The following is a 23,546-nucleotide window of genomic DNA, read 5'->3' as shown; positions in this document are numbered from 1 at the left end:
GGACTGAGAAAGACATCAGCCCACCGGTATGAATGCATATTTTAATTTGTATTAGTTTTATTTTTGGTGACTTTGAAAGGAAAGCTATCCTTCAGACTTATCAAGAAGAAAATGCTGAAGTGACCTTGAGAGGTCCCTGAAGGCTACCAGAGGAGGTTTTGCGGGGGGGGGGGGGGGGGGTGGGGGGGGGGGCACTGAGAATGAAGGAGATCAATAGCCACAAGCAAAGCTTTTTATTTTGTCCACATGGCTTTATTTAGCACATGAGCAGGAGTCTAGGAGATGACAAAGTTTCCCTTTTCACACAGCCGAACTGTACTTTGAATTGTTTTGAAATCCTGACTCTCTGCTGACCACTTTGGGGCAGACACAAGGTAGCTAGCCTGCTCTAGAACTTAATTACTTCCTGGAATTCTACCCCTCCTGGGCCTGGAGGACAGCTTCCCCTCCCCATGGGACTTTTCTGTCCTCCCCTTCAATCCCCTCTGTTTGGTGGTCAGGGCCAAGGAAGGAATTCCCCAATAATCCAAAGCTCCCCTTAGGAATGAGACCCCACCCTGCTCATCACCCTGGTCATGTCATGCTGGCCTCGCAGCACTGGCCCCTGAAGGCTAGGACTAGGGCAGTGCCAGGGGAGGGGCGGTGAGATGTGGGGCAGACCCATTGCAAGGCCCCCTAACTGGATGCTTTTACATACCCTCATTATTCTTTCTGCCTCAGTGTTTAGGGAGGAGCAGGTGGCTTGGCTACCTAGAAGAACTCATGTTCAGAATTGTGAACATATTTAAAAAGTCAAGCTGAATTTGAAAACAGCCAGCTCTAAGCTGTTTAGATTTGTGAGATAAAACACACACACACACACAAACTCCCAAAAGATGCTTTTCCAGAATATTCTTTTTTCACTTTTTATTTGGAAACAAACTCAAAGTTTCAGGAAATGTACCATGAATCCCAATATGCCGTTAATCTAGACTCACTATTTTGCACATATTGTCCTGTTTTCTTTTTTTCCTTCTTTGTTCATATACATTATCACCATCATTCTTCTTGTTGCTACTGAACCACTTCCATGTGTACCTTGAAGACATCATGTTCTTTTACCCCCACATCCTCAGCCTGGATCTTATATGAACAAAGACACTCTCTCGACAAAAATGTTATTTTTTGAGGTAGGAGAGGGATGTCTGTTGAAGCCTTTTAACTGAAGTGTGAGCCCATCCAGAGTGCCGAGTGTGGGGCCTTAGGCAGGCTGCTGCTAAAGGCAGGGAGAGTGGAGAGGAGACCGCACCACAGGTCTGGAGGGCTTTATTGTTGCCATAAAACATATTTTTTCCATGTTCTCTTTAGACACATGAAATGAAGTCTGCATTCCCAAGATCTGGCTTGTGGCTTTAAAATAAAAAAAATATTTTTACAGTATTTTTTGGAGAGATGAAGGCATGCATTTTATTAACATTTCTCAAACTCCTTTTTAGCTTTCAGGCTGACAGCATCCAGCCTTAGACTGGTGCAATACTGTACATGCCTTTTTAGAAATTACACTTTTCAGTTAACCAGAGGGGAAAACTTTATTTTCTTCTATGAATCATCAGCTCTGTGATGGAGAGCTTTAACATCCCTGTGTGTGATCAACAGAGTAGGGTGACAGGGAGGTAATCTGGTTTATCCCACCTGACGTGTCAATGAGTTCTCCAAGCAGTTTTCTGGGGTTTTGCTCATGGATGGTTTGGGTCTCATTCATGATGTTCTATAGAGTGCTGGTCCAGCCCAGCAGCAGACGAATACCCAGGAAGGGGTATAAGCCAGCATGTTTGCCAGTCTGGCCACACCAGGATGCACTCTGAGGGGCAGCCCAGTTTTCCCTGCTAGGAACGCAAAGGACGTGCTCAGAGCTGGAATTTGGCGAAGCAACTTGCTCCAACACGTCAAAGCTGCTGCGTCCCCAATACCCCACCCTCCTTCTTCCGCGCTTACACCCCCAACCCCAACTTGAGGACTCCCCGCCCCCACCACGCTGACAGTCTCAATCCTAACCCCACCGAGGCGAGGAAGTATCTTTGCATCAGAACAAGTCTGGAGAGGTGAGGCCACCAGTGACTCCCAGCGGCCGCACAGGGCGCTGCGCCCCCTCGCCCCGGCCTCTCCCCCCTCCCCTCCCCTGCCCTGCGTCCGCCCCGCCGCCCCCGCGCCGCCTCCTGCGCCTGGGCTGGAGGCAGATTCCTCTCTCCGGGTTTTCAAAGCGCCTTTCCGAAACCACCTCCCCGCCCAGAGAGGGCGAGAGATCCCGGGCGCAATTGCTCCCCGGAGCGGCCGACGGGCGCGCGGGGAGAGGCCTGTGCCGGGGTACTTTCAAACTGAGGCGCGCGCACACACTCACACCCACCCACCCACCCAGACACACGCGCGTGCGCGTGCTCGCGCGCGCATACACATACACACACACACACACATACACACACGCCCATTTATATAGGCGGTGGCGGCGGTAGCGGCCGGGGCGGCGGCGGCGGCGGCGGCGAGCGCAGGAATGATGGAGCTGAGCCAGCCGACCCGGGTTGGAAGCAAGTGAGGAGAGCCTAGGCGCGCCCCGGGATTTCTGCGCCCCGTGCTTGTCATCCTACTCAGGGAACGGTGCACGGGCCGGCTGGACTGATTTGCTAGCGGGAGGGCGGGGAAGAGGAGGAAGCCAGGTGAGCGAGGAGCCCCCTGCGTATCTGGACTGCCCGAACGCACCTTCGCCGGACTCCAGCCGCCTCTCCACCCAGGTGGGCGCGTCCGCTTCCCCACTCGCCAGGGGCGCTTTGAGGAGACCAGAAAGTCGCGGCCCGGCTGCGCGGGATGCCTTTCGCCAAGCGGATCGTGGAGCCGCAGTGGCTGTGCCGGCAGCGACGCCCGGCGCCTGACCCGGCGGAGGACTCGATCGGAGGCAGCGCAGAACCGCCGCCGCCGCCGCCCCTGCAGCTGCCCGGCCGACGGGACGAGGCCGTGGCGCCGGGGCCAGAGGATCCTCCCCGCGCACCCCCCGCGCCTCCCGGGCCGCCGCTGCCCGCGCCAACCGACCAGGCGCCGCCACCGCACGGAGAGGCGCCCGCGGCGGGTGAGGAGAGCGTGGCAGGGGTCCTAGAGGCGGCGTCCGTGGCTGGCGAGGCGTCCTCAGCGGCAGCCACCGCGGTGTTGCTCATGCTGGACCTGTGCGCGGTCAGCAACGCGGCGCTGGCCCGCGTCCTCCGGCAGCTCTCGGACGTAGCCCGGCACGCGTGCAGTCTCTTCCAGGAGCTCGAGAGCGACATCCAGCTCACCCACCGTCGCGTCTGGGCGCTGCAGGGCAAGCTCGGCGGCGTGCAGCGCGTGCTCGGCACGCTGGACCCCAAGCAGGAGGCAGTGCGTGAGTACCCGCGCGGTCCGCCCGCCTAGCGCTTGCTCTGGCGCCGCACCCTCGCGCCCTCCGCGGTCGCCGCAATCTCAGCCCCGCGGCGCCGCGCCTGCTGCAGTTTACACCTTACTCTTGCTTCCTCATCCCTCCCCTCCCCTGGGACTCACCCCAGTCCTCCCGGAGTTCGGGTGAGGGATGCAGACGCCAGGGGAGAAAGTTAAAGGGGGCGTTCTCTGACCTCAAAGGCAGCGGTGGACTGAGAGGGAGCATTTATGGGGACAGAGGAGGCAGAGGGGTCTGTCATTGACTTCTGGGGCTCGATTTCTCCGTCCCTCCCCGGGAGGCAGAGGGTTGGTGCTACTTCTGTGGTTTCCAGCAGCCTGTCCTGAGTCCTGTGTAGTCTTCCCACCCCCATCCAAGTGCGTGCTTGGGGCAGGGGGGCTCGAGAACTGGCCTTTTTAGGGCTTCTGCTACGCCGTGGCAGTTAGGGCCCTCTTGTGACCTCAGGGGCTGCACTGAGCTCCGGACTTGTGCCCTGTGCTGGTGTGTGCCATAGCGCGGCGCCGCACGCCTCCCAGAGTGAACTCCGAAGCGCTCTGCTCCAGCCTTGTGGCCTGGGAGGGGCGTGGAGGGAGAAGTGTCCCGGACCCTGGGGAGGTCGGGGAGACCCTTGGGCATCTCTCCTGGCCTGACCACAACAGGCTTCCTACTGAATGACTATGCCATCTGCCCTCCAAGAATCTTGGAGGTGTTCCGCGCCCCCCTCCCACCCCCCACCCCAACGTGTACTATCATCCAATTTCACCCGCGTGTGCAAGACCCCTGAGCACCTTTGCTGCCTGTTAACTTCACTCTTGCGACATCCCAGGGCTCCCAATAAATGTAATTCTGGCGCTCAGGAGGGTCCCCTGGCGCACAGTTGGCCAAATCAGGAGGTGTCAGAGTCATTTAGAACCGAGCGGACGGTGGGCGGGGGCCCTAGGCTAGCATGCTGGTCCTTTGGCGCCTAGTTCAGCGGCTGCGACGCTCACAGCGAAGGTGATGTCAGCGCCGCCGACTTACATAAGAAGCTTCCCCGGTTGCCGCAGCAGCTGCGCCGGTGCGCGGTGGCCGCTGAGCGCGCGGGGCGGGGCGCTCTCGGCATTCTTCCCCGGGGACTTCCGGGCACCTCTGCCCTGCAAACTGGCCCAGCCTTCTAACCAACCTTTCCCGCTCGAGCACTGCCCTCCTTCCCCAAAATAAAATAAAGTAAAACCCCTTTGAACCCCGGCCCGGGAATTCGCTGCTTTCTGCAATAACAATAATAATAAGCGTAATGAATAAATGATGTGCGCGATCGGTTTTCGCAGCTATAAAAGACCCGGAGTTGGGTTAATGACTGGTTGTTTAAAGGGCAATTCCGGGGATGAGTTCTGGAAAGAATTAGGACTGCCGTGGGCCAAGTCGTATTTTACTTTTGGGACTTGAAATGAGCGCTTTAATCCTACCTCCTTTTTTACCCCAAACCACACAGCAGGGACAGGCCCTTCACTTTCAACAGCGCTGATATCTAGGGAGTGCGGTCGGGGGAGTGGTGATTTTACTTCAAAAGGAGTGGAGGGAAGTTTTGCAGACTGTTGAGTGGTGCATACATTTCCCGTGTGTGTGTGTGTGTGTGTGTGTGTGTGTGTGTGTGTGTGTGTGATGCACACTGCCCCTTAAATGAGATTTCTCATAAGTGAAACTCAACACTGGAGAGAATGAGTTTTCTCCCTTTTTTCTTTAGAGGCAGAGCGGGGGTAGTTATGTACTCAGAATTTAATACAATCCTTTACACTGTTTGGTGTACAGACTAATGGTTAATGAAAAAAAAAAGGGGATTTTTTGGTGTGTGCTTACAAGTGATGAACATATGATGAACATATACTCTGTTTAGGCGGTTCCCTGGTGGCCTGGATGGTAAAGAATTTGCCCACAATGTGGGAGACCCGGGTTCAGTCCCTGGGTTGGGAAGATCCCCTGGAGGAGGGCATGGCAACCCACTCCAGTATTCTTGCCTGGAGAATCCCATGAACAGAGGAGCCAGGTGGGCTACAGTCCATGGGGTCAAAAAGAGTCAGACATGACTGCCTACTTTCACTTTTCACTTTCTTTCATACTGTTTATGAGTATTTATACATGAATAAATAAAGATGGGGCTCATATAATTAAAGGGACAGACTTAAAATCTCCTATTATTTTTACATTTTTCTAAAACGTGATCTCCATGCTTTGTACCCATACCCCTCTCTTCTCTTGTCCACATACATTTAGGATGACATTGTTCCTGTTTGATGTCATAAAGGCATTACCTTTGGGAGGAAAAGCACAGTATTGTGTCTTAATTTGGATTTCTCGGTGTGCAGAGGTGGAGAAACAGATTTCCTTGCAAGGAGTTTCTTTGAGAGGGGATCCCCTGAAGCACAGGGAAGGAGTAGGGGAGTGGGCAACTGGGATTCAATCCAGCACACCCCTGAAAGTGTTCTGCTGAAGAATGAGGAAGCTGGAGTATTTATCTATCAACTTCCAGCACTCACTGATGGAGAGCACTTGGAGCCTGAACTCCCTGGCTCCTGAGACCCACCCCAGGTGTGGGCTCAGCAGGCTCCTGGGCCATGCAGGGAGGTGTCAAAAGTCTGTGGTGTGGCATGCGGGACCTTTTAGATGTGAAGATCCTGCATGCAGCAACTTAGACTTCGTGTAGCCCAGTAAATAAATATTTAAAATAAAATGTCTGTGTCGCGTTTGGGAGTGTCTTCAGGGGTCCCCTGGGAAGGGGAAAGGGGCTGTTTGTGGGTGGAGAACCAGTGGCGTTTGCTATGTTATGCATTTCCTTTTAGCGTTGCTCAAAGCCTAAGGGAGTTTCACAGGGAGAGGAAGCCTAAAAGTGATTGGACTTCCCTTTTCTCCCCCCTTGAATGTGTCTGGGTGCCTCCATACCCCATTCTCCATGCTGCTTCATCCTTGGATAGCTGCTTCCTATTGCCCTGAGACAAGCTGGGGTGGCTTTTGCAGGGGTGCCATCATCTGACACACACTTCAGCAAAGTCACTCTGGAGGCAAGTCTGGAGGCTGGTAGACCAGTTAGACGGTGCAAGTGGTGACCATGGTTGGGACTGAATAGACAGTGAGGAAGGGTCAGATTGTAAATTCATTTTGCAAATAGAATTGACCAATTGGATTACCAATTGGATTGGTTACAGGGTATAAGAGCAGAAAATAATTATTATTATTATGGATGACTCCTAGTGGGTTTTTTTCCCTTAAATAGCTTATAGAAGGTCCATTTCCAAAAATGGGTAAGGTTTATGAAAGAGTAGGTCTTTTATGGTTGGGGTGGGGGGGAATGGAACTGATACTTTTCTGTCTGTGCTATGTTAACGTGAGATGTTTGTGTCTAACACAATTAGATGTGTGAATTCAGAACTCAAGAGAGAGGTCCAGGCTGGAGATGCAGATGCAAGATGTAAGGGCAGAGATGATATGTGAAACCCTGGAGCTCAGGACCCGGTAGAGAGTAAAGAAAAGGGGGCCAAGACTTATCCTAGGGCAGTCCAACTTCGAAAGTTTAGTAGAGAAGAAAGAGCAGTGAGCAAGCTAGAAGGAAAATCAGGAGAGTGGTATGATGGAAGCCAGGAGGAGGTGTCTCAGGAATGGAAGGGGAGTTGTTTTGGTCAAATGCTTCTGAGAGGAAGACAAGTGCTGATGTAAGACCATTGAGTCTGGTACCTTGTTAGCAATGAGTGGCCTTGCTAAGTGCCATTTCAATGGAGGAGTAGAGAGGAAGGCCACATAAGAGGGGATGAAGAGAACAGAAGTGAAAGAGGAGAGAGCAAGCACAGACAGCTCTTGTAAGGAGTGTTGCTCTGAAGGTAGGGGAGGAATGGAGCCGTGGCCGGAGGGCAATGCAGAGCCCAGGGAGATTTTCATAAAAGGCGTTGATATTGAGGCATGTTTAGATTCCATGAAGAGGGAAGAATTGATGATGCTGGAGAAGGAACTGGATAATCATGGAAGTCCTTGAGAGGCTGAGAGGGAAAGGGATCAGAGCACCGTCGCCCATAGGAACTGGAGGGAAGATGACAGATACGAGCAGAGGGACAGGTGGACTGGTGAACTGGTAGCAGTGGGATGGGGTATTATTACCCAGTTCCATCTCTTTGACTTTCTTGGAGAGATCATCAGTTGAGAGGGTGTTGGTAATGTGAGGAGAGAGGACAAGGCATTAGTGCTGTCTCAGGAAGGGAAGGTGGATGCAGGAAAGACGTATGGAGGGGTTCCCTGGCTGTATGGAGAGCCTTCTGAGACTTACGGTCATAAACATGGACTGAGTCCAGCTTTTTGGTCACTAAAACTGGAGATTTTGGGATTATTTCATGGGCCTCAACCCCAAACTGTTCATCCTGAGACATTTGAATGACATTGGCTTTTGGGTTGCTGTTGATTGTATTTAGTTTCTGAATCTTAAAGTACTTTTTATATTGAAGCTGAAAATGCATGCTAAGTCACTCAGTTGCGTCCAACTCTGTGACCCTGTGGACTGTAGCCCACCAGGCTTCTCTGTCCATGGGATTCTCCAGGGAAGAATACTGGAGTGTGTTGCCATGCCCCCCACCCAGAGGATCCTCTCGACCCAGGGATTGAACCCTCATCTCCTGTGGCTCCTGCTTTGCAAGCAAATTCTTTACCGCTGAGCCATCAGGGAAATCGACAGAAAAGGGCACAGACCATAAATGTATAGCTTGGTTAACTTTCACAAAGTGAGCATCTCACATAACCATCACCAAGATCAAGAAAGAAACTGTATCTTGAACCACCCTCCCAAGGCCCATTTTATCAGTCACTACCCTCTTCCCCAAGGGCAGACTTCTTCCATCAATTAGGTTTTCCTGTTTTTGAACTTTGTGTAAGTGGAGTGACATAGTATATACCTTTAAGTGTCTAGTGTTCCTCACCCAATATTATATTTGTAAGAGTCTTCCATGTTGTTGTATATACAGTAGATTGTTCCTTCTCATTGCTGAATAAAATTCCATTGTGTGCATATACCACCATTTGTTGGTCTGTTCTAATGATGAATATTTGGGTTATTTCCAGGGTAAGGCTATCACCACAGATGTTTTTCTATATGCTTTCTGGTGGGCCTATGTTTGGAATATTATACGCACACACACACACACACACATATGTACACAATTGTTTGGAATATGTCTAAAAGTGGAATTGCTAGATCAAAGGGGATATATACATTTGGCTTTAGTAACTACTGCCTAACAGTTTTCTAAACTGGTGGTACCGATTTATACTCCCAGAAGTATAGGCAAGTTCCAGTTGCTCCATGTCCTTACCAACACTGGTATGGTCTTTTTAATTGTAGCTACTCTGTGGGTAGCTAATAAAAATCTCATTGTGGTTTTAATTTGCACTTCACTGACAGCTTATGAGATTGAGGACCGTTTCATATGTATTTTTGACCACCTGAATATTCTCCTTCCCTCATTTGTTCTTCATTTTTCCATAAGGTTCTTTGTGTGGTTTTCCTTCCCTTGTAGGAGTTGCTGTGCGTTGTGGGTATACGTTCTTTGTGGGCTGTAGATATTGCAATGACCCTCCCTCTGTCATGTGCCTTCTCACTCTCGTAGTGTTGCCTCTTGGTGAACAGAAGTTCTTGTTTGTATGTAATCCACTTGATGGATCCTTTTCTTTATGGTTAGTGTTCTTGGTGCTCGGTTTTATTTGTTTTTAAATTCTTCACTAACCCCAGGGTCATGAAGATATTCTTCTGTGTTCTAGAAGTTTTTTGTTTGGACTTTGTCATTTAGATCCATGATTCACATGGAATTGATATTTACACACGGTGGGAAGAAGGGGCAAGATGCATTTTTCCCTGTGGATGCGCAATTAATCCATTGCCACATACTGAAAAGACCATCATTTCTCCATTTTACTGCAGTGACATGTTTGTTATCTAACGAGTAGATTGATTTTATTTTTTAGTTAACTTTCATTGAGTTCTGCTCTATGTCAAGCCCTGTGCTAAGATCATTGTATGAATCATCGTATTGAATCTTCACAATGACTCTATGAGAGTTATTGTCCTGTTATTTTCCTACTTTACTGAGAGTTAAAAACTTACTCTGGGTAGTAACAGCTGGAAAGTGCTGGAGCCTAGAATTAGGGTCCAGGTCTGAGAGCACAAAATATATTTGCAGACATTAGGCTTTTCTCCCATGAGTGGCTGCACAAATCTAGAGCAGTTCCAATGTTTAAATCAATATGCTTCTGTCCACTTGTCATGTCCCTCCCTGCCTTCCCCACCTTCTACCCCAGTCCAGTCACACTGAGCTCTACTGACTGTTCCTTAAGTCACCAGGCTTTCTTGTTCTTCAAGCCAATGTGTATACTGCTCTTCTCTTTGGAGCATTTCACTGGCTCATTTCTGTGCTTTCTTTGCTAATCTGTGGAGTTGTCATCTTCTCAGTACAGTGAAACCTGATCCCTTGTCTGCTGCCTTCCACCTGCGAATTTTCTAGAACTGTGTGCTAACCTTTATCTTAGCTTTTCTCCTTCTGGACATCAGACTGTGTGGGTGCTCTGCTAGATTCCTTCAGCCCTCACCTCATTCTGAAGGCTGCTTACTGCTAACTCCAGTGACTGTGCCTAGGGCTTCTTTTTTTCTGTTTTTTCTCTCTGCCTGATGGACCATGCTAGGCCCTGCACAGAGGGCAATCCAGAAGTGCCAGTGAGTTAATGCCCCTGAAGCAGTACTAACCAGTTATGGATACGACACTGGGGGACCATGGACCTGCTTCCTTGCCCCATGGATGAGAGAGCTCCAAGGCATGTTCTGTACTATCTCTCAGAGTTCCAGAGGACTGAGCCATAGTTGCTCACCATGGTGACCTGTCTTCAGACACACTGTGTATTCTCTGCCTTCTTTTCCCCATCTCTTACCTATGGGTGCTCCCTGGGGTCAACTCCCATAAAACCTTCTTGCCCTTGAGCTTGTGCTCATAAGGTCTGGGAGAGCCCATGCCAGAACAGTCTGTTTAATCTTTGAACTGTGAAGGTGAAGACCTGGGAGGGACCGAGAGCATGGTAGAGGTCATGCTTCTCTTTCTTTTTCCCTAAACTTTTCTGAGGATTATTACATTTAACACATGGGCACACCATTCCAGACGCTCGGTGGTGGGTCTGGATATAACTTACCGCCCTTAAGTGGGCTCACAATTTGAACCTCTTATTGGGGTGGGAGGAGGTCTTCAGTGCTTCGAAAGTGAGAAGGGGCACAAAGCAAACTCAGGCCTACAATGATGAAGACATACTCCATAATTTCCTCAGTGCTCTGTCAGCCAGGCTTTGAGAGTACCATTTGTCTTCCTGTGGAACTGGGCCAGTGATGGCCCCAAGAGATCCATGCTCCCTATTTGGAATGCATAATCTCAGCCACAGCTGAGCCCCAAACTGCTAAAGCCAGAAGTAGTCTAAGAAGTAACACTTGGGGTGAATCGTTCATTTGGGTTTGGTATGGCAATGCTCATCGTGGGTTCAGCGTGCTTTTGGAAGGATGATCCCTTTCCTCCCCATTCTGTTCATTCTACCACTCACAAAACCCCTTTACAGTCTGCTTAATGTGTTTATTTATTTATTTTTGGTGGGGGAGGGGGATGTTTTCGTCGATGTGATTAGGTGTCTTTTCCTCCTGGCTCTACTCAGCAAGTTTTTCTGAGACATTATGGAATCCGAACAGCTCTACTGAAAGCTGCTTTAAAACCTCTTGTGGAGCAACTGAGAAAAAAGCAATCTTTCAAAGGTTAATAATCCATGGGTATAACTTCCTCATAACCAGTGACAGCAACACATTTCTTTTTAGACTTTTCTTGTTGTACTGGATTGGGCTTTTAAATCAAAACTACCAAACTATTTTACCTAGGAAATAATTGCAATTCTGTTGGGCTGATATTTCTAAGACAGTAACAGTAAAGATTTCTCTCTTTGTGTTTGTGGAAGTGTTTTCCATACAATGCCATCAGGAAAGTGTAAATTCCACAGAGGCACTCATACACATCTTCAGTCTCAGGGCTTCTTGTCTACAGTCGTCATCACTTTCAAGTTCCAATTATACATGACATCTTTCCTGTTGTCCCATGTTAGCCCAAACATCTTAAAGATCCACTAATTTTGATTTTTTTTTTTGCCACTCTTGTGGGTTTCAGGATCTTAGTTTTCTGACCAGGGATTGAACCCAGGCCCATGGCAGTGGAAGTGCTGAGTCCTAACCACTGGACCACCAGGGAATTCCCAATATTTTGAAATTTTAGAACAAAGACAATTTTAAACGTAGTTGGAACTTGTTTCGATAGTTCAGTTGAATTTCTTTTTATTCTAATAAAAACCGTGAACCACAAGTTTGTGAGACACTCTGTTAAAAACAATCATGGGGAAGAGTATCCCCAGAACAAACCCTCAGTCACAAAACTTCCTGAAAGTTCTTTTTGCATCAAGAGTTCCTCATGAATCACATCTTGATAGCAAGTGAAAAGAGAAGATAATGAGGTGAGAATGGTTTCTGAATGTAAGGCTCCCATTCTAAGGTCTCAGTTTTTTTGGGATAAGGTTTTGGTGAACCCTCCTAAGCAAACTGTAAGCCCACAAAGGGCAGAGACCCTGTCTAGCTCATCTTTGTAAATGACTAACATAGGTGTGAGAACATGAGAAGGTTTGAGTGTACTGAAATAGAACTCTGAAGACCTGATCATCCATATGATGAAAAATCACTTAATTATGAAACATCTAAGTCCTTCAAAGCTGTGGTCATTCAGTTACTCAGTTGTGTCTGACTCTTTGCAACCCCATGGACTGCAGCACACCAGCCTTCCCTGGCCATCACCAACTCCTGGAGCTTGCTCAAATTCATGTCCATTGAGTCAGTGATGCCATCCAACCATCTCATCCTGTGTCGTCCCCTTCTCCTCCTGCTCTCAATCTTTCCAAGCATCAGGGACTTTTCCGATGAGTTGGCTCTTTGCATCAGGTGGCCAAAGTATTGGAGCATCAGCTTCAGCATTCCAATGAATATTCAGGGTTGATTTCCTTTAGAATTGACTGGTTTGATCTCCTTGCAGTCCAAGGGACTCTCAAAGTTAACCAAGAATAAAATGAAGTTAATGAGAGTTGGAGAGTCTTGGGATCTGAGAGTTGGGAAAGACCTTAGCATCCATCACATCCAACTGCCTACCCAAGGTGGGTCTCTTTTTAAAGATGTCCCAAGTGGAAGCCCATTGACTTTCTGTGCCCTCCAAGATTCCTAGGAAAGGCCACCCACATCCCAGCTTTGTTACTGGAGAGTTACCACTCTAAACCAGTCATTACCTACACTGAGACTAAATCTGTCTTTTGGCAGTGCCTGCCTTTTAGTCCTGATCTGTTGTCTGGAGCCATATGGAATCTGCTTATCATCTCTTTTCCAGGACATCATTAAGTGTCTAGGGGTGACTATTATTGTCACTTCTAAATTTTCTTCATCCCGGGTGAAACAACTTTAGTTCCTTCAACCAGGACTCTTGATGCCAAGTTTCCTGTCCCCTCCACTCTGGTTGTCCCCTGCCAAAGGTGGAGAGCAGGCGTGTACCTGTTCCTTTCTCTGTCTGATATCCCCCTAGGACTAAGGTGGCCCTTGTTGCTTTAATCATTTGCAGGACACTGCTGGTGCATGATTGCTCTTATGGCCCAACAAACCCCTATCCTTTATGGTGACAGTTCTTTTACCCGTAGCTTCCTCTGTTCCATTTGTGTAGTTGGTATTTTTGAACTTAAATTTCACAAGACTCCCCCATTGTCTCTGTTAAATTGAATCTTGCTTGCTTTGCTCTTTCATTTCCAATCAGTGGGGATGGTTTAAAATCTTGATTCAATGTGTCAGCTACTGCCCACAGCAGTCTGCTCTCTGCAGACATCATAAACATGATTCTAGCCCATCACCCACATCTTTGATAAAATTAATGTTCAGATGGACTCAAGGCCAGAGCCCACTGGCAGGCAGTACTAACAGCATCCCTCCAAGTTGACGTCTGTTAATCACTGTTCCTTGGGTACCATTGTTGCAGCAGCCCTGAATGCTCCCCCCACCTTCCCATTCAAACCACATTTCTCCACGTTGCCCACAAGATCTATCATCATGAGTGATTGTCAAATGGTTTGCTGAAATCAAGATACCATATGTCTGTAGCATTCCTTTGATCTCCCAGTCTAATAACCCTACTCAAAAGGGAAATGAGGTTAGTCTGGCTCAAACTGGACTCACTTACAGCCATCAGAGGGGCTATTTAAATGTTTTTGTGTATAATGCATAAAGAGTTTATTTGGGGGAATCTGCTTTGGTGTTGTAGCCATCGAATGACTATAAAGTTGGACAGCAAGGGGAATCTCTGGGTCCTAGAGTCCATCTCTCTGCCTCCCAAGTGCCTGGTTTGTCAAAAGCAGAGAATTCAAGTGCTCTTCCCTGCCTTTCTTGGAGGATACCTGGTGAGAACCTTATGTCCCTGTGCTCTGTACCTTCAAGAAAGGTTTGGAATTCATGACGTTCGGAGTGTGCTTGGGCTTAGTTTGAGCAAGGTTGTCAGGTATCTGGTTTATCTCATTGTTGAGAGGAAGCAAACATGTTAAGAAAATGGATGCTGAAGTCTGATCACGTGGTTCAAATCCTGGGTCCTCACTCTTCATCTATTATGGGATGGAGATAAACCCAGTGCCTGCTGCATCCAGTTGTTGACAGGACCGAGGAGTCAGATGTTCAGGCACTTAGAGCTGTCTCTGTGAGCCCCTGGTAATTATTGGCTGTTATTTTATTGCAACTATAATTGGATCATGCAGAGTGGGAGGCCCGTGTTCATTTTTTCCATGTAAGTATAAACGTGTGCTTGAATCTTTGAATTGCTGGCTCAGGGAGAAGGAGACAGCTGACCAAGCAATGCTCTGTCCCTCTTCGCGTTCAGATGGCTCTTAAGATTTCTGTGTCCTTTGTGGCTTCTTTTTGTCATGCAGAGAAGTATCAGAATAAAAAAAATTGACCAGTGACCTTATCCAGATTCACTCATTTATTATTGGCCAGACACCCTTTTAGGCCCTTGGGTTTCATCAGTGAACAAGAAGTTACAAGGTGTTTACAGAGGAGAGAGACAGTCCATAAACAACAAACCTGACACTTTTAAGGAGATTACAAAGCATGTTAGTAGGTGATCAGTGGCACGGGCAGAAAAGCTACTAGTGCAGGATGAGGGCCATCCGTAGGATTGGAATGAGGTTGCCATTTTTGATGGGGTGGTTAGGTGAGCCCCATTAAGGAAACAACATTTAAGTGAAGACTGGGGACATGTGAGGGAACTAATGAGTTCGCAAGCGGAGAGGACGCGTTTCAGCAGAGGAAACCAGAGCTCCTGCCATGGCGCTGAGGTGAGAGCATGCCTTGTGTGATGGAGGGACAGCTCGTGTGGTCGAGCGAGCAAGGAGGAGAGTGGCAGGAGAGGAGGCCAGGGAAGGGGGCTGGAAGGCGGCTTGGCATCGTCAAGTAGGCCATTATGAGTGAGGACTTTGCCTTTTGTGCTGAGTGAAATGGGGACTCGCTGGAGGGTTTCGAGCCTAGCGGTAACGTGATTGACTTAGAGTTTAAAAGCATCACTTTGGCTACTGGGCCATGAAGAGACTGTTGAGAGAGGCAGAGGTAGAAACAGACAGTCCAAGCTGGAGGCCATCCTGGTGAGAAGCAGTAGTGGTTTGGTGGAAGTCACGAGAAGCACCTGGATCCAACTTAGAGCTGTTGGCATCTTTTGTTTCATGTTCAGGGCTAGGCAACTCAGCTTATACAGATGGGCCTAAAACTGAAAATGAGAGGAAAGACCCCTCCCCTCTTACTCTGCCAGACTTGCTCCAAAAGAAACCAGGCTACAGTATGCCTTGCTCCTTTTAGGAGGAGCAAAAGCAGAATCTCACATGTCTAACGCGTTTTGCAAAGCCATTTCTGAATGTTGAGAAGGCAGGCACTTCTCCTGGATCTTGATTAATCTTATTTTGCTGTCTTGGGAAAATGGAAAAGGCATCCTGATGGATAGTCTTTTTTACAAAGTCAGTGTACAGTTTCCATCCAGTGAAATGTTCAGCCCTCATATGTGTAGCTTGGTGAGTTTTCATAAATGGACCCACTGTGTAACCCATACTCTGGTTAAGATAGAAACTGTTCCCTCACTTCAGATAGAGTAAGTACTCCTTTAAGGTAAGAAAGCAGCATGTTGACTCTGGTGCCCTTACCCCAGCCCCTGCCAGGGCTGTTGTGTGAATACATCCATGGAAGATAATGATTCCACAGAAACTTGTGGAGTATCCGGTAGGATCCTACTAAGAACTGGGGATTCCACGTATAGGATTTGCAAAGGAGCAAACTTCCAGTTCTAAGCTAAGTGCGTGCCAGGGATGCCATGCAGAGCATGATGACTATGATCAATAGTGATGTATATCTAAAAGTTGCTAAGACAGTAAATCTTAAAAGTTCTCATCACTAGAAAAAAAAATTGTAATTATGTAAGGTGTGGTGGATGTTAGCTAGGTTTATCGGAGCAATCACTTCACAATATGTGCAAATAATGAACCATTATGTTGTATACCTGAAACTAATATAATGTATGGCAGTTGTACCCCAATTAAGAAACAAGATTGAACACCAAAAAAAGATTTCTAACACAGATTGAAAATAGTGGAGTTTCCTCACTTCATTCTGAGGGTGCTGGCTCTTTACGATGTCTTGGTGGCAGGCGTTAGGGAGAGTTCCATTTGACACAAGGCTAAGAATCTGGCCTCAGAGGCCCCAGGGGTAACTTAGAAGTAGGAATTTTCTAAGATAGAGCTAAAGTAGCATTTAAAAAGAGATGGGGAAAAAAAGAACTTGTTACTTTTAGGCAAATTTTTAAGTAGCAGAGAATGCCGATTTGCAACTGTTTTCAGCTGATGCTTGAAGCCTGGCTGGAGGATGAAGAAAGTTGTTTAAAAGATGATTTATTATTATTACATCGAAGTGCATTTAGATGTGTGGGAAAAGGAGCTGTACTCTGGAGTTCAGCTACTCTTGATTTTCACTACTAGACATCTGAGGGAGGAAAGAACTAGGAGCTAGGGGGAAGGATGACAGCCAGTGAGACATAATGCTCATTAGAATATAATATCAATATTTATGTTTCTCTACAGTGTGCATCTGGACTCCATTCCTTTAGCCTGGATCTGTATTTTAATAATGCGAGTATAGCTGTGTTTTCCATTTGAATTTCACATCAGAGTTCAGCTGCCTCAGCTAGCCCCCTCCTCACCCCTGAAGTTCTTCCATTTGCAAGATGGCGCATGTTTCTCAAGACTTTGATTCTGGAGATGAATTTTGTGTGTGGTGTGGGGAGTGCAGCATGAATAAATACCACAGAAATCCTTCTCCATGTGACAGCCATAGGGCTTTCTGCCTTGTAAGCAGGAGAGAAGGATGCTTCAAAGTTTGGGGCAGTGTTGGGGGAGAGTGGGCAGACTGAGGAAAGACACCGGGAAGGATGTCATGGAAAGTGTATGGAGAGTTTCACTTGGGTTAAATGCCTTCAGTGTGAGAGAAGAGATTTGGGAACCCTCCTCAGGTATCAGATGCCACTAGGGCTCATCTGGCAAAGTTTGAGCCTTCACTAATTAAAACTAATCCAATTGCACGAAAGAACATATGTTGCATAAGGTTGCTGCTTGTGTGGCTTTATTTTAACCCTTTCCCCATAGCCTAAACCCAGCAAATCAAAGCCTCGTGATAGGGTGAGAGGTGATAGTGAGAAATGAGATTCACTTCCAAACACATTTGAGTAAAGACAGTGAATGGTGTAGGCTGTAAAAGAGTGTTGGCTGGTCAGGGTAAATTTTTGAAGCCCTTTTGGGTTTTCTTGATGGATTTGTCAGTTCTGAGTTTTTAAACAGCTATTGAGTGAGAAGGAAATAGCAGCCCACTCTAGTATTCATGCATGGAGAACCAGGCATGCCTGGACATAGGAGCCTGGGGGGCTACAGTCCATGGGGTCGCAGAGTCAGACATGACTGAAGCGACTTAGCACATTGAGTGAGAAGGAAAATTAAAAAATAAAACACAAAAACACCAAAACCTAAACCCTCCTTGACTTCTCAGGATGGACTTGGTTTTCTTTCTAAACTGCTCTGCTTCTGTGGCCTGTTCACCTTGCTTGGGTCAGTCCCTCTTGAGGAAGCTTGAGTTCAGGGTTTATACCTGGAGGGTTGGGATCTCTGTCCTGATCACAGGCTGCATTCCTGACCGCAGTTGCCTTTCTCATAAAAGGGCATGTTTTCCTCTGGTTCTCTCAGTTCTGACATTTGCCAGCTGTGCGGCTTTGGGCAAATTTGTAGTCTTTTTGGTCTTAGTTTCCTCATCTGTGAAATGGGAATACTTTTAGGACTAACCACAGAGAATCTTCATAACAATCTTCTTGAGTCAAGATTGAGTACATCAGTCCATGGACAGTTCCAGCAGCATGTGCCGTATACACAGAATACATAGTAAGGCTAATGAATACCTGGGTGCCATCAGTGCTACTGTTTTGTTGTTGTTTTATCATTATCAGGGGGCTTGGGTAAAGGAAATAGACGGAACAATGGGTAGAAGTCAGCCTCTATGGCTCCTCAACCAGCATAAATATTTCAGCCAGCTGGATGCATGGTGGAAATGAGAGTGGACTCCCACTGATGGCCTGGTTGAGGACGTGTGCCGTTGTGGAAGTGGTGCTGAGTGTGGACACCCAGGCCCTCATTCTCTGGGCTGGTCTGTATCGTGTCCTGTAATGACTTGCCCGGGGCTTTGTGTTCTGCTCCCTGCAGTCAGACACCAGACGTGGAATATCCAGCAGTTAGGTGGGACCATGTGACTGAGTTCTGTCCAGTGGAAGGTGGAAGGGGTAATTACTCTACTCTGGGATGGGCTTGTAAAAGCTCCTGCACGGCCCTCTGAAGTTTATTTCTTCCCCACTGTGCTGGCTGCATGCAGAGGATTTAGCCGAAGACTCCAAGGCCCTCAGGGATGGTAGAGCCATCAGACAGAAGGAGCCCCGGGTCCCAGAGTTACCACATAGAAGGCTGTCTGCCACCACCTGATTGGCTTTCACATGAAGGAGAAGTAAACTCTTCTTGTGAGATTTAGGGGACATTTGTTACAGCAGTTAACTGACCCTAACTGACATAGAGGTAGGCACAGGGAGAAAAAAGGTCTGGTTTTCCTGAAAATGAACAGATGACAAAAGTACTCCAAAGTATTTGGCATCATTTCATGAAATAAAAGAGACTTTAAACTGTATAGTCTTTTTTTTTTTTTTTCCCTGAGAGACATAAAGAGCTTCTGTGTGGGACCAGAGCAGTGTAACAGCTTTCCTCAAATAAGCAAATGGAAATAAAAACTTGTTAACAGAATTATAGTTTCTAGAGAAATGTTGCTACCTGGAACCAAAAGAATGCATTCATATTCATTCATTCATTCTCTTTCTCTCCCCACATATAAAAATGATTTACATATATTTGTAACACTTTTAAGAGCTACTTATAAAGCAACATGCCCAAGTTATAAGTTTGCAGCTCAGTGAACTTTTACACATTGGACACACCTCTTTAACTAGAACCTGGAATGAGAAACAGCATTCACAGCCCTCTGGAAATCCTGAAACTTCCTTTCCTGTCACACCTCCCCATTATCTTGACTGGCCATTATCTCCCCTGCCCATTATCTTGACTTCTAATGTGGAATCATCCTGTATGTGCTTTATGATACATGGATTTTTTTGGTCACAATTTTATTTATGTTTTACATAGGTGTAGTTCATTTATTTTCATTGCTATATAGTATTCCTCTGTATGGCTGTGCCATAGTTTATTTGTTCATTCTATTATTGATGGGCGTTTGGATAACCTCCTTTTTGAGCTATTCTGAGTAATACTGCTAGGAACATTCTGTTTCCTATCTTTTGGTGAATGTACGGTACCTACACATTTCTTTTGAGTGAACACTCCCTGCCTTGTAGTTGTACAAAACTCTTCCCGGGTAAGATATTTCAAGGCTGTGACACTGACTGTGACAGTAGCTGTTCTTATTCCGTTCTGTCTCTTGGCTTCTGGACTAAGCAAAAGTCTTGTTCTGTTTTTCTGGAGTGTCAAGATGATGACTGATCCTTAATGGCCAAGTTTGATGTCTAAAATGAAGGAAATGTGATTTGCTCCAAAGGACCTGTTTTTCTGCCTCTCTTTCTATTAAAGCATAGCTATAGGGCATTTTGATTCTCAGATGAGGCCTCTTCACAAAGCTAGGTTTCAAGTTATTGGCAAAATCTGTGTCATCAGAGTTTGATGTTGGAATCTTTATTGGTGCTGCTTCAGCTCTTCGTTTGTGAGGACGAGGATTCTTGTGGGTTTTCAGATTGCTTCCTTTCCTTGGGGAGGGACTGGAGGAGGAAGAGTCCTGAGTCCTCTAATCCCTTGAAGGGATTAGCTTTAGAGCTGGTGGGAGTTACCTGGACCATGAAGATTTTATGCAGAGTTTAGGCAAAGCAGAACATTTCCTCAGAAGGGCAAGAGACAAAGAGGGGAAAGCCTTTCTGTCCCCCAAACAGGGTTTATTCTTGTGGCTCTGCTTTCAGGATCTTGGATTTCTGATCCACAAAGAGGCAACCTGGACTAGATGGAACTTTGTGGCTTCTGGGGGTTGAAAAGCCCTCAAGCAAATGGCAGTGGGGGGGCCTTCCCTTGTGGCTCAGCTGGTAAAGAATCTGCCTGCAATGTGGGAGACCTGGGTTCGATCCCTGGGTTGGGAAGATCTCCTGGAGGAGGGAATGGCCACCCACTCCAGTATTCTGGCCTGGAGAATTCCATGAACTATATAGTCCATGGGGTCACAAAGAGTCGGACACAGCTGACCAAGTTTCACTTCACTTCACTTCAAGCAAACTCTTAAGAACTGCCCACCAGACTTTCTTTCAAACCCCTGACACAAGCTAGCTTTCCAGACTCCACTGCCAAGACTGGTGGTCCTGGACTCCATGAGTAGTATAATCCCCCTAATCCCACCAACCTCCCAGGTTTCCTCACTCTTTGGCTTGAAATGAGCTGATGGGAGAATTCAGGCCTGACTGTTTGAGTCTGAGCTGTCTCCTTCAAGCCTCCTGAGAATATGTGGGACCTCCTGGAGACCCAGGCAGCCCCCTGAGGTGCTGGGTGTTTTGATGGAGCCTTTGGTTCCTTTGGCTGTAAAGGTGTGTGATGACCCCAGGGGACCCTGATGCTGAGTGACACACAGCTGGGCCTTTGAAAGTGGGTTTTTATAATAAATTTGAACATGGTTTTCAACTTGACTATACTTCGCTATATTCCTTTTCCCAGCTAGAGGATAAGTGAGCTGAGTTTTTCCATGAGGGAACTGCTCTGGAACATTAACCTAGATTTTCTTCAAATGTAGAGGAGACTGTAACTGACTTTTTGGCTTTTAAGCCCTGGAGCCCTGGTGCAAGCACTCTGTAAGGTCAGAAGTGGCAGGTAGGGTTGTGGCAGGTGGGTGGCATATACTTTTCTTTACTTACCAGATGGGAAGTGCAGAGAGCTTTATGCAGAATAAGAGGCCTTTAAGAATGCAGATTTACTCTTGAGGACCTGGGTACCTCCTGCTTAAACCCACTGCTCACCAGCTACCCTTCTTTTGGGGATGGGGTGCACAGTCAGGATGAGGGGCTACAGTTTCTTATTCTTCACCTTTGAATTTTTTCTGTAGCCTGACCCCTCCCAAGTTTCTAGAAAATGACTACATTTTTGTCCGAGATGACTGTCATCAAGGGGATTCTTCTAGATGTGTTCAGGTGGACATCAAGCAAATTCATGGGTACACACACATTCCCTTAACATCTGTTGTGTGACCGCTTTCTGCTGGTACATTACTTCACAAGCTCCTCAAATTGCTGTGATGCAAATGTGGAATTTTTTTTGGTAGTTGAGGAAATGGAGGCTCTGTTGGTGGCTGGAAGGGCACACGGCTTAAAAAGGCTCCAACCGGGATCCACATGTGACGTTAGCTTTGGTCTTCCATTTACCCTGCCCAGCTCCTGTGTGTGTGGGCCTGGTGTCTCCTTCCTCTACCACCCGATCGCTACTGCCATAGCCTTCTGCCTCCAGGTTATGATGGGGAAACAGAGGCCAAAAAAAAACACACCAAAAAACAAGAAACAAACCAAAAACATACAGACGGTGTACAGGAAGGACCTTGGATGCTCAGAAGGGCTGGGATTGTGCCTCTGGACAGAAGGGTTCCTGAGTCAGGGAGTCCCACCCGTTTCCGATGTGTGATGACAAGAGGCAGTGGCTGCACATCGGGCTATATAGCTCATTGGTTGTTCTGTTGTAACTTAGTAGATTGGATAAGGTGAAAGCAGTGGCTGTAGCAGGAATCATTTTCGATACTAAAGGCTTTACTGCTGCTGCGGCTGCTAAGTCGCTTCAGTCGTGTCTGACTCTGTGCGACCTCATAGACGGCAGCCCACCAGGCTCCTCCGTCCCTGGGATTCTCCAGGCAAGAACACTGGAGTGGGGTGCCATTTCCTTCTCCAATGCATGAAAGGGAAAAGGGAAAGTGAAGTCAACCCAAAAAAGTCACCTCCTGGATACACAGGATTCTCTTCTAGTTCAGTGGTTGCCTATTTGTATGCTGTAGTGTTGCTTGAAGGCAGGTGTAAATTAACTGTGAGTGACCTCAATTCAGATAATTAATCAACTCAGATTGAAATAAATTGCCATTTTTTAATTTATTCAAATCGGCCAAAATGAAACACTGATAACGACCAGGTTTGGGGTGGGAATGAAAATGGGGTGGATATAAGGGTATGTTCAGACATTGCTGATGGAAGTGTGAGTTGGTATAATCTTTGGACATTGCTGGTAGAAGTGTGGAACTGGTATACATTTTCTGGTAGGCAGTTGGCCTGTATGAAATTAATACATCAAAAAGCTGTGTGCCAGAGATGTTTCAAAATTTAACCTGAGAAAATAAGTATATAAGTTAAACAAAAGAATGTATAGATGCTTTGGTGTTGCTTAGAATTAAGAGTTACTGGACATACACTAAGTGATTAGGAATAGAAAATTGACTGAACAAGCAGCATTACTGTATATTGGCACAGCAAACAACATTACTACATATTGTAACAGTGAAACAATCTATTGCCATTAAAATAACACAAATAGATATTTATTAACTCAAAATTATGTTTATGATATATTCCAAAGGTAAAAACACTTACCACTAAATAGTATGCAGATTACTGCATGTCTATTAAGAGGATGTAGGAATATTGGGAAAAAATGTCTGGAAGGATATATACCAAATCAGTACTTTGTACAAAATGTTTTATCATGATCCACAGTGAAAAACACATTTTACATTTGTGACCCAGTAGATGCACGTGGCTGGAACAATAGTTTTATCAACAATATTTATTTGTCTCTAATGCATTCTGATGTTTTTTTTTTCTTTTTTACTATCTTATTCTATCTTTCCCTCTTGTATTCTACTTTATTCAAATTCCATTTTCTTCTCTTCTCCTTTTTTAAGATGCTGGTCATGACCCACTAAGATGATATCATGATTTCCTAATGCACTACAAGCCATAGTGTGAAAAGCACTGCTCTAGAATACATAGAAAAATAGAGTGGTTATCTCTAGCAGGTGGGATTATACTAGATCATTTTTTTTTTTTTTTTGAGAAAGGAGGTCCTTTTTGCTTTCCCATGTTACTAGTATAATATAAGGGCTAACGAAAGTTTTAAAAGTACATAATGATTCCATTGAAAAACAACTTTTAAGGAATATAAATATTGATTGCATAAAATATGTATGTATCAGGGATTCCCTGATAGCTCAGTTGGTAAAGAATCTGCCTGCAATGTGGGAGACCCCAGTTCAATTCCTGGGCGGGGAAGATCCACTGGAGAAGGGATAGGCTACCCACTCCAGTATACTTGGGCTTCCCTTGTGGCTCAGCTGGTAAAGAATCCACCTGCAAAGCAGAAGACCTTAGTTCGATCCCTGGGTTGGGAAGACCCCCTGGAGAAGGGA

At 46.6% G+C, this 23,546-nt stretch overlaps 1 protein-coding gene across 1 annotated transcript in view; it reads left to right on the top strand.

The window, feature by feature from the left end:
• Nucleotides 1–2,838: 2,838 nt before the first annotated feature.
• NHS (NHS actin remodeling regulator) overlaps nt 2,839–23,546 on the top strand; it is a 342,007-nt gene continuing 321,299 nt past the window's right edge. The window contains exon 1 of the mRNA XM_052663581.1: nt 2,839–3,385. Coding sequence (XP_052519541.1) covers nt 2,839–3,385 — 547 coding nt within the window. The remainder of the gene's footprint in view (nt 3,386–23,546) is intronic.

Source organism: Budorcas taxicolor, chromosome X (assembly GCF_023091745.1).
Source record: "Budorcas taxicolor isolate Tak-1 chromosome X, Takin1.1, whole genome shotgun sequence".
Lineage (NCBI taxonomy): Eukaryota > Metazoa > Chordata > Mammalia > Artiodactyla > Bovidae > Budorcas > Budorcas taxicolor.
The sequence above is the reverse complement of the archived record's forward strand: the minus strand, read 5'-3'. Positions and strand labels throughout refer to the sequence as shown.